Here is an 11757-nt window from a genome sequence, read left to right on the forward strand (position 1 = left end):
TACAATTTTGCCCATTGAGATGCAGCACATTATACGTCTTTGTGGCTATACCGATAACTGCTAGCGCTCCCATTGTACATGCACATTTTTCCATTGTGATAAATACACCCATATGAGCGCCAGCAGTTATGTACATATAGCCGCACACAGCATATTCTGTAATGCACATTAGCAGGCAAAATTAGGCTGGACCGAGAACGACTACTACTAAAAGAAGAATCAGCACAAGGGACACATTTGCTCCTTGCAAGTTAAGCCCCCCTTTATTGATTTTTCAAGCTACACTTGGGCTTTAAGCTTACGACCAGTAAAAACTTTTTCCCTACTACTCAACTTGAAGTAAATCTTCAAATTTACAGCAATGAACAGACGTTCTGACAAAAAGGCACCATGGCAAGGATATTTTTTTGGTTTGAAAATTTTATTACGGATATTCCTAGAAAGTTAAGCAGTCTTGGCAGCCCGGGTGCGCTTCTTTTTCACCACAACTGGCTTCTGACTTTTCAGGATAGCACTGGCACGACGGAGAGCCGCCTAAATTAAAGAAACAAAAAGAGTCAATTATACTAATCACACAAACCTAGAAAACTACCAGTTATTTTACAATGTGAAACATGAACCAAGCTGTACTGGACAACACTTTTGCAGTGTCATGCATCTATGCCTCCGTACCACACAATGTTCCAGTGTTTCTCAACCACTGGGCTGCAGTCTTCCTCCTCCTGGGCCAAAGCTTGACTGCTGTCAAAAGGCTGAGCCAGCAGTAGCTTTCAAGCCACACCCTTTGGTATCTGTGTTTGCAAAGCAGGAAGTTGTGGGCCTTCACTGTAGATACAGATTGGTCACAGTTTGACCCTCTCCTATGTCAACCCGTTCACCACTGTGCCAGATTTCACTTGAATTCTGCATAGGGCTTCACACACACACACACACACACACACAATTACATCATTCATTTGCAAAGATCTGTGAACTACAAGTCTCTGTGGCAGGCAGCTAGACATAATTCTCAATGGAACACAACGATAATGATTACTGCACACATGGTCCATGGACCCTTCCTTTAGGTCTCAAACTGAAAGCCTGTAGCTCTGTGCAGGAGCATGTAACCAACGATCCACTGATCACCACAACGCATTGCTGGCTCACTTACAAAAAAAAATATAAAACCACATTGCGGAAAATATGGGTGCATTTGTTTTTTGCAAAAGGTGGGCTTAACCCTTAAATATAGTAAAAAAAATGTGGAAGATAAAACATGTAAACACTGCAAAAATGACAAAAAAAGCGTTATTAAACCCCAAAGCAACCAGACCCTCGACCCTTTTCAAACAAAAAAATTGCTTTGGCTGAATACAGGGACAGGCTCGTTCCAGCGATGAGAACGAGCCCAGCAGCTCCAGCCGATGTCTCAGATCCTCATTGGATAGATGAGCTTCCTCTGCTGTCAGTCAAATCCAGTGACATGGGAGCCAGAGCCAAGTCCTGCCGTTTGTCAATGGACACAGCAGCAGGACTCAGAAGCGCGCCCGCACAAGTGCCCCCATGGGCAGGAGCGCCGCTGGGGGACCCCAAAAAAGGAGCATCAGGGCCGCTCTATGCAAAACCCTTGTACAGAGCAGGCAAGTATAACTTTTTTTTTTTTTTTTTAAAATAACATCTTTACATAGTAAGGTTGAACAAAGACCAGTCCATCTAGTTCAACTTTAAAGATAAATCTAAAGGAAATTGAATAAGCAAAATGTATAATGTTTGGCCAGCCTAAGTCAGTGATCAGTCACAAAGAACATAGACAATGACGCACCATACGCAGGTCCCTCCTGTAGTTATTCTTGCGGATAATGTGGCGCAAGCTGCTGAGGGTCGCACGGGAGTTTTTGTTAATGGTGATCTTCTCATATGACTTGGCAGGTTTGCGACGGCCTAAAAAGAAAAGTTTCAGGTTATTGCCCAACCCAAAAAAACAGCAAGGCAACATTTTTGTACACCATATAACCGATCTGATAATTCTAAGCAGAAATCCCACTTATGCTTTCTTATCACAGTTCAAAGGCAAATTAGCACCCTCCCCCTGAGTAGCAGAGTTTGGCTGTTCCTCGCTCAGATTTAGGCTTCCTTCACAGATGTTGCTGTTTATGACTGTTTCAATATACACATGAAATTGATGACATTATAATTGGTCAAAGTATAACTAAATGAAAAACTTGTTTTCGGGTAATGTGGAGGAGGATTACAAGCCCCATTAAAGGAGATGCATCCTCTCAATTTATCCTGTTTACCATTAACATAGCAAGTAAACAAAAATCCCAAGTTTTGGCATGTCCCCAGATAATAGAGGGGAAATCATCTAATGGAGACACTAGTTCTGGTGACCTGGGGGTCCCTAAGGAATTCCCTTAATTTGCCGGGATTTCTTTTCACTTCCTGTTTGGCTATGGAACAGAAAGTGAAGGGAAATCTCCCTAAAGGGACACATTTAAAAAAGAATTTACAGGGGTTAACCCCCCTTGCTCTATCCAAAAATAAATTAATAAAAATAAGTTTTGCCTATAGTTCGACTTTAATCATTCACATGACTCAACCTACAAAATCCCTGACTTTGTGCTAGTGTAAAAATTGTGCAAGTGTAAGAATTGATGCTGGTTTGAAGCCAAAGGGTAGTCATTTGATTTATATTTTCCTCATGTTGCATTTTGTAAATTGATGATGAATAAAAAGGGAATATATATTTTTGAAAGCATTCTTATTTTATAGCAATTCTTCACACGTATTTAAAGACTTTAATACAGTACTGTATTTCTCACACAGGTCTCTAAACAGATACCAGTTAACAAGAAACAAAAATTTGTTTAACTACTTCTTACCGGCACGCTTTTTCAAGACCACAATGACCCCCTTTCCATCAGCAGCAGGCTCAACGCCGACTGTTTTCTTGTGAATCAGACCATTGTAGCGGAATGAGTTCCTGGCCTTCAGATTGTTTGGCTCCTAGAAAACAATTACATTGATAATTTGTACAAGTACAGAAAAAGCTTTAAAAAAAGATCACGATGTCCACCAATGTATGACTTCCGTGGTAAACAAGGAATAACTTAGGAGTGCCTAACAGGCAATGGCACATTATCTGCTCCCAACACTACTAATACTTGTCTATTTGGCAGGGGTGTAGAAAATGGTGATTAACCACTTGCCGCCCGCCCTATTACAAATTGACGGCGGCAAAGTGGTTTCATAATCCTAACCGGACGTCATATGACGTGATTAGGATTATGAGCCGATGCGCGCCCCCGGGGGCGCGCATTGCGGCGATCGTTGTTGCGGGGTGTCAGTCTGACACCCGGCAACTACGATCTCGGTAAAGAGTCTCCGACGGAGACTCTTTACCATGTGATCAGCCGTGTCCAATCACGGCTGATCACAGTGTAAATGGGAAGAGCCGGTGATCGGCTTTCCCTCACTCTCGTCTGTCAGACGCGAGTAGAGGAGAGCCGATCGGCTGCTCCTCTGACAGGGGGGGTCTGTGCTGATCGATTATCAGCACAGCCCCCCCGAGGATGCCCACACTGGACCACCAGGGACACCACTAGACCACCAGGGAAAAGGTAATAAAAATCCATAATCCTCCCTAGACCACCAGGGTGCCAGTCAGTGCCCATAATGGATGCCAATCAGTGGCCACAATGGGCATCACTGATTGGCATGCATTATTGTTTGGCACTGATTGGCATCCATTACTATAACACCGATGCCGCCTATGAGTGCCCACCCGTGCCGCCTATCCGTGCCCACCCGTGCCGCCTATCCGTGCCCACCCGTGCCGCCTATCCGTGCCCACCCGCATTTGGGTACAGTGTAGCATGACCGCGCAATTGTCATTCAAAGTGCGACAGCGCTGAAAGCTCAATATTGGTCTGGGCAGGAAGGTGTTTAAGTGCCCTGTATTGAAGTGGTTAAAGCCAAAACGCCTGTGTGCTTAATTATTACACTGCTCATTCTATCTATAACAATACAGGGTCTTCTTTGTGGTATAAAAACAGTGCTGACTGTGAAATTGTTTGTATACTGAGATGTCTCAAGTACATTCTTTACCCTGTATGAGCCATTTACAGGAAAGACCTTGGGAAGAGAGGGATTGTCTAAAGAAGAAATCCTAACAATTACCAATATAACAATGCAACCTCATTGGGAAAATATGCTACTGGATTCAGGTAACAGAGTTATTTTTTTTGGTTCAATATACTTCAATGGAGAAGCTGCAGAAAAGCACGTAATCATGCGTTTTTGCAGCAATTTTTGTTTTTTAACCACTTTCAGACCGGACCAATTTGCTGGTCAAAGACCAGACCACTTTTTGCGATTCGGCACTGCGTCGCTTTAACTGACAATTGCGCGGTCGTGCGACGTGGCTCCCAAACAAAATTGACGTCTTTTTTCCCCACAAATAGCTTTCTTTTGGTGGTATTTGATGACCCCTGCGGTTTTTATTTTTTGCGCTATAAACAAAAATAGAGCGACAATTTTGGAAAAAAACGCATTATTTTTTACTTTGTTATAATAAATATCCCCCAAAAATATATAAAAAAACATTTTTTTCCCTCAGTTTAGGCCGATACGTATTCTTCTACATATTTTTGGTAAAAAAAAAAAAATCACAATAAGCGATTGGTTTGCGCAAAAGTTATAGCGTTTACAAAATAGGGATAGTTTTATAGCATTTTTATTAATAATTTTTTACTAGTAATGGCAGCGATCAGCGATTTTTATTGTGACTGCGACATTGTGGGGGACCCATCGGACATTTTTGGGACCATTGTCATTTATACAATAATCACTGCTATATAAATGCAGTGATTCCTGTGTAAATGACACTGGCAGTGAAGGGGTTAACCAGTGGGTGGCAGTGTAGGGGTTAAGTGTTCCTAGGGGTGTGTTACTAACTGTGGGGGGGTTGGGCTTTCATTTTGTGAACACTGATCTCTGCTCCAATCACATGGAGCAGAGATCAGCATCACTAGTTGCTAGGCAGAATGGAGAAATGTTTACAACGGCATTTCTTCCTTCGGCCGCTCCGTGAAACGATCGCGGGGATGCCCGCGGCGATCGAGTCCGCGGGTCCCGCGACCGGACTCACGGAGGTCCCGACCAGCGCGGGAGCGCGCCGCCGGCGCGCTCCTGATGGCAGGGCGGCAAATTTAAAGAGACGTACATGTACGCCCATTTGCCTGCCCGTGCCATTCTGTCGACGTACATCGTCGTGCGCTGGTCGTCAAGTGGTTAATCTGCCCAACAACAAATTGCAGCAAAATTACCTTTTTTTAAAAATGTATTTTATGTTATTAATCGATTAATCGAAACAATAATCTGCCAACTAATCGATTATGAAAATAATCATTAGTTGCAGCCCTACCCATGATGGTTATTAACCACTTCAGCTCCAGAAGGATTTACCCCCTTCCCGACCAGAGCACTTTTTTCCCAATGCGGCACTGCGTCACTTTAACTGACAATTGCGTAGTGGTGCGACGTTGCACCCAAACATTGACATCCTTTTTCCCCCCACAAATAGAGCTTTCTTTTGATATTTGATCACCTCTGTGTTTATTATTTTCACTATAAACAAAAAAAGCAACAATTTTGAAAAAAAATGAAAAAGCAACATTACTTTTTGCCCCTCATTGGCTACCACAGTGATCAGTCAGTGTGAAGCCTGCCCCTGTGTGTTTCACTCTCTAAATGGAGAGGAATTATACCCTGTAGAGAGAAAAGAAACTGAAAAAAAAAAGAAAAAAAAAAAAGGTTTGCTCTAGGTCAGTGCCAGGCTTAATGTTTGGGTCAAGAGTCAAAGATCAGGGTCAGTATATTTTTAGCAGTTTTTTTTTTTTTTATACCAAATTTTTTTTAGGTATGACAAAAAAAAAGCAAAGTGCTCACTATTGTTTCTGAGCTGTACTACAGATACAAACAACATACCCATATTTGGTATCGTTGCGATCATTGGGAGCAGGAGAACTTATTTTAGGTTGTTCTTTGGTGGTAGGTTATGACAGAAAAATAATATACAGCTATTTTTTTATTACTATTTTGGGCCAATTTTTCATTGATAAAAATTCATAAAAATCTAAATTCATTACCATTTACCACCAAATAAAAGCCCAATTTGTCCTGAATAAAACACAGTATAATCCACCTGGATGCACAAGTTAGTTGTGATGATACGCACGGTTTTACTAATGCATGTCAAAGTTGCAAAATTGTGCTTAGGCATTAAGATTTGTTTTACCCTTTAGGCATGAAAGGGTTAAACCAAACTTTAGAAAACGAAGCAAACGCTTTGCTAACTCATTCCTTTTCAGGGCACTTGGCTCAATAAATGTTCTGTCTCAAGTGACAGAAAGTGTACGTTGCCTAAAGGAGTACAAAGGGTGTGATGTCCTATGTAAAGTTATCCAATTTAAAATTTCACTGATAGAGCAAAAAATAAAATGTTCTTGTGGCGATTTGCATCATTCTAGTCCAGGGGTGAGCAACCAGTAGATCAGACAGGTGACTGGTAGATCATGGTCTGGTGCAAGAGTTCTGGTGCGCTTTCAGAAAGTGCACCACAGCTGCAGGCTATAAATAGAGGTATATGGCAAAGCACAGAAACCAGGAAATTTGCAAATACATTGCGTTGTGGCAGGAACTGCTGCTCCCCTGAAAAGCAATCCGAGTGTTTAATAGGTGATACGTTTCCTCCTCAGCACCAGATTATAAATCCACAATTGCCATGCAAATGCACACGATTGCTACATGGTAGTACGGCAAGTAGAGGATTAAAATCGGGTGTGGAGTTGACACTGTGCCTGGTGATCTTTGTCTTATCCCATGTTGGTCAGGTAGATCACCACCTCTTTAAGGTTGCCTTCCCCTGTTCTAGTCTATGTACTATCTTTGTGACTTAGCCGGTGTGCAACCAGTTCAATAAGAGGAAGCCGTTTTTATTAAGATTAAAGCATAACTAAAGGCAAAACTTTTCTTTTTTTTGGACAGAGCGCAGATGGATTATAACACTTGCATTTTTTATTGTTTCTTTGCAGCCTGTGTCCCTGTTAGAGAGATTTGCCCTCTCTATTTGTCCCGTTTACCATTAATATTGAAAGTAAAAAGAAAAAAGATCATTTTGGTTTGTCCCCAGAAAAGTCAGAGGGGAAATCTTGAAATGGGGACACTAGTTCTGGTGACCTGAGGGTCCCATGGGACTCATTTAATTTGCAGGGATTTCCTCTCACTTCCTGTTTGGCTATGGGACAGGAAGTGAATGGAAAACTACCCAATGATTGGACACAGATGGCAAAAAACAGAGGGGTTATGACCCTCCCTTACTCTATCCAAAATAAGAAAAAAAAAAAAAACACTTTGTTATAGTCCTACTTAGAAATTACGTAGTTTTTTTTTTTTTTTTTTTTTTTTTTTTTTTTTAAGTTCAGGTGGTGGCAAACTGAATTTCACCTTCGCAGCCTGGTTATACTCAGCACCGCTTTCAACCAGACCAAAGCTAATAAAGCCAAACACTGACACAAAAACTAAATTTAATACATTCCCCAATAGCCACAAAGAATAAAAAAAATAAAAAAATGTAACCTTTAACCACTCCCTGACCGTCCGCCGTTGGTATTTTGCCATTGAATACCATTATGGCAGCAGATAGATGCCTAACCCCCGGTATTTTTAAAAACTGCAGGCAGTCTGGTTTCGGATAAAAGTGGTCTCTGCTGTGGTTTCGCCTCAAAATGAATTATATTAGCAGCAGGAGAGGTGACCACTCCCTCCCACCAGGTCCCGTCATCTTCGCCGCTTGCCAGAGCCACGATCGTTAGAGCGAGAGCAAAAATTCTAGCAAAAGAACTTTTAACTCAAAACTGATAACCTGTAGAAATTTTTAAGCATTGCCTATGGAGATTTTTAAGTGTCAAAGTTTGTCACCATTCGACGAGCAGGTGCAATTTTGAAACACGACATGTTGGGTATCCATTTACTCAGTGTAACAATATGCTTCAAAATCTAAAAAAATATTGGGCTAACTTTTTTTTTTATTATTCAAAAAAGTGTATTTCTTTAAAAAAATACATTTATAAGACTGCAACGCAAATACAGTGTGACAGTATTGCAACAACCGACATTTTTTTCTCTATGGTGTCTGGAAAAAAAAATGTTTGGGGGGTTCTAAGTAACTTTCTAGCAAAAAAATACTTTTACTTAGTGGCAAAGTTTCATGCTGGATTACTGCAGATGTACAAGAAATACACAAAGCAACCAAGATCGAAGAAAGAATACACATGCCTCATGTATAGCTGTTTAAATCGTACAGAGAATGAAGAAATCTCTACTTACAGTACTGTACACCTGCTTGTTTCGCTTGATTAGGAAACTGGAGCAGTTCCTGATGACCATCCACTGTAAATGAGCAGACATTTTCGGCACCTACAAAACAAATTGTTCAGATGGATTTTTAATTTACAAATATCAAAAGGTTAAGCAGGTAGCTTAAAGGGATATTACAGGCTTAAAAAAAAAAAAAAAAAATCAAATATAACAAACATGTTATACTTGCTCCGTGCAGTGGTTTTGCACAGAGCAGCCCCTCCACAAGTCCGCCGCTGGTGATCTTGGCTCCTCCCTACGCCAAGTGTCCCCATAGGAAGCCGCTTCAGTCCACACAAACAGCTACATTGCCTCAGGTAACAACACTTAGCCCCATATGCGATAAACAGACCAGAGAGTCCGGCTCGCCTGAGATCCAGACAATAGAAGTGGAAAGGCTGCACACTCCCCTGGAAGCACAAACACTTTATTGAAGTGCCAAGTACAGATTAAAACATCACAGTATTGACAGGAGAATAGATGCATTCTTCCACACAAAGCAGCACTTAATTTGGGAACAAATAAGCGCTGCTGTGCATGAAACACCTTCCTGCCAGTGCTGTGATGTTTTAATCTGTACTTGGCACTTCAATAACGTATCCGTGCTTCCAGTGGAGTGTGCAGCCATTTCATTTCCTATAAGGGGTACTCAAGCAGGCATGCTCCCGAGCCAGGCTGTTTGAGTCTATTTAGACACATCCTGACTCGGCCCCGTTCCCTGATCGCAGATTTTGACTGACAGCAGCAAGGGCCAATGGCAGAGGAGCTACTGCAGACATGCACAGTGCTGGACTGAGATTGGTCCCTGGTGAGTATTAGGGGGGGCCTACATATAAAAGATTTTGTATTGTAATACAAAGAATGTATAGGATAAAATGCCTTTACCATTACAACACTGACGGGTGATTAAAATGGTTTGTTGTAACTGCCTATAAACCTGTAAGCTGGAGTTCAACTTTTATTAGTCAAGTCCATGTAAACCTGCTACATGACACCCCCCTCTCCCCACATTGGCAACGCTGCTGCCCAAAGGGGTCTCGGTTGTTCCGCCATCCAGAGTGGAGACACCCGAGACAGGAAGTGATACAGGCTGGACTGAAAAAAAAAAAAAAAAGTCTAAAAATGAAAACCTTACACATCCACCAAATCTAAGAATAGGTTGCAGTATATTTAATTGTTGGGGTTTTAAGTAACACTTTGGATCGGCACAAAAATCTCAAATCTGAATAATAAAAACATTGTACAGATGTTTCAAGGCCCTGGTTATGATGTGACAGAGCGCGCCCTGATCATCAGCTCCGGCTTCCCATTGATAGTCCTGGGAGCCCAAATACAACTCATGTCCTCCGGCCTGATCCCCGGTGTATTCCCCGATCACCGCACACCCAGGGTGTCACAGAAGAGCTGCACACCAGATGCCGGCTCTCCTGTACGTATCGGACGTATACATCACACATAGGACACCCATAGCCCCGGACTCCACAAACAGCAGGGAGGCCGCTCCGGGCCTACCACGTTCACCCCATGTGCTTGTATGAGCCGCGGCCCCGCACCACGTACAGCGCTCCATCCGCCTCAGGGCCGACATGCCTGGCAGCACAGAGCGACGGGGGTGTAGTGGTGCTCTCTCCCCGCCATTATAACCCCGTATCCCCAGGAACGGAGAGCCACAGGTACGGAACACTACCTCACTCCGCTCAGCCTGGAGAGGAAAGGAAGGAAAGGGGGCGGAGCCAGACCTTATTTCCGCTTCACAATTCACTGGCCTCCCCGGGATGTTACGTCATTACGTTTAAGATGTGACTGTAATTACAACGCCATGTTTGAAAAGGGCAGCGATGGTATGCGCGTTGCGGAGTGTAGCAATTGATATATAATCCGATCAGAATACATCAACTAGCGTACTGATCTCATCATTACATGGCGTGCAGTGACTCACAGCATCCTCTCATGACTAAAGTGACTAGATTTTTAAAATGAAATCTGGGGACATACTTTTTTTTTTTTTTTACTAGTAATAGCAGCAATCAGCAACTCATAGCGGGACTGCGATATTGCAGTGGACAAATCGGACACTAATGCTGCGTACACATAACCGGTTTTCCCGTCATAATAAACTCCGAAGGGTTTTCCGACAGAGTTCCGACGGAGTTCCACTGAAACTGTCTTGCCTACACACGATCACACCAAAGTCCGACCGTCTAGAACGCGGAGACGTACAACACGTATGACGGGACTAGAAGTTCAATAGCCAGTAGCCAATAGCTTCCATCTCTTACTTGCTTCAGAGAATGCGTAGTTTTTGGTCTGTTGGAACAGCATACAGACGAGTGGTTTTCACGATAGGAAATGGTTCAGTCGGAAATATTTAGAACATGTTCTATTTCTAGGTCCGTCAGAATTTTCGAAAAAAAAAGTCAGATGAGACCCGCACGATCGGAGTATCCGATGAAAAGATTCTGTCTGACTTTTTCTGTCGGACATTCCGCTCGTGTGTACGCGGCATTAGTGACACTTTTGACACTTTGTGGGAACCAGTGACACTAATACAGTGATCAGTGCTAAAAATATGTTCTGTCACCATACTAATGGCACTGACTGGGAAGGGGATAACATCTAGGGCAATCTATGGGTTAAATGTGTGCCTAACAAGTGTTTTCTCACTGTGGGGGAGGTGCTTTTATTAAGGGAAGGCATAGATACCTGTACCTGCTTTGCAGGAACATAGGATCAATGTCTTCCACACTGACAGAATGGCAAACTGCCTTGTTTACATAGCCGGATCCGCTGATTGGCTCTGATACCCAGAAATGCAGGACCACGTATATACGTGATCCTACGCAGTGCGACCTCCCTGTAGCAGTAAATCTGCTATCAGCTGACGGGCAACTGGTTAGGATCAGCAGCGTTATGATAACTCACAGGCAGCAGGCATTCTATCATGGCTCTGGCTGGCTCTGTCACATTGTGCACATAACATGGCTGCTGGGTGCTGATTTTGTGAACTTCTGACCAATAAGTGCCCCCCGCTGCCTGTGAGTTCTGATACATCCATTATGCCAGAGAGACAGACACAGTGCAATGTAGTCTATTCACAGACACCCCCAAAGCACACCTGTGTTGAAGCCTTGAAGGCACTGGCAGCCCCACGATTGGATCTGCTTCCCCTCTATTCCTGCTGCTGGACATCGTCAGCTGAGCTTAGCTTCCTCTCTCTGCCCTGTGCTGCCTCCGCCTGCCTCACAGCCTCTCAGGTCTCACTCTCCGGGCCCCGGCTACTACTGGGTGGGGAGCGGAGGAAAATGACTCTGCCAGGGAAGGCAAGGAGATAAGCAGGCAGGCGGCTGGCCAGGATTT

At 43.2% G+C, this 11757-nt stretch overlaps 1 protein-coding gene across 1 annotated transcript; it reads right to left on the reverse strand.

The window, feature by feature from the left end:
- Positions 1-236: 236 nt before the first annotated feature.
- RPL28 (ribosomal protein L28) lies at positions 237-10182 on the reverse strand. The gene is made up of 5 exons (XM_077457317.1): positions 10088-10182; positions 8371-8460; positions 2865-2988; positions 1805-1923; positions 237-534 (listed from the first exon to the last, which is right to left on the reverse strand). Exons 2-5 carry the CDS (start codon positions 8449-8451, stop codon positions 445-447), a joined length of 414 nt encoding a protein of 137 aa, XP_077313443.1. The 5' UTR covers positions 8452-8460; positions 10088-10182; the 3' UTR covers positions 237-444.
- Between the last annotated feature and the right edge of the window lie 1575 nt (positions 10183-11757).

Source organism: Lithobates pipiens, unplaced genomic scaffold (genome assembly GCF_037356315.1).
Source record: "Lithobates pipiens isolate NorthernLeopardFrog02 unplaced genomic scaffold, aLitPip1_a1.2 Scaffold_27, whole genome shotgun sequence".
NCBI lineage: Eukaryota > Metazoa > Chordata > Amphibia > Anura > Ranidae > Lithobates > Lithobates pipiens.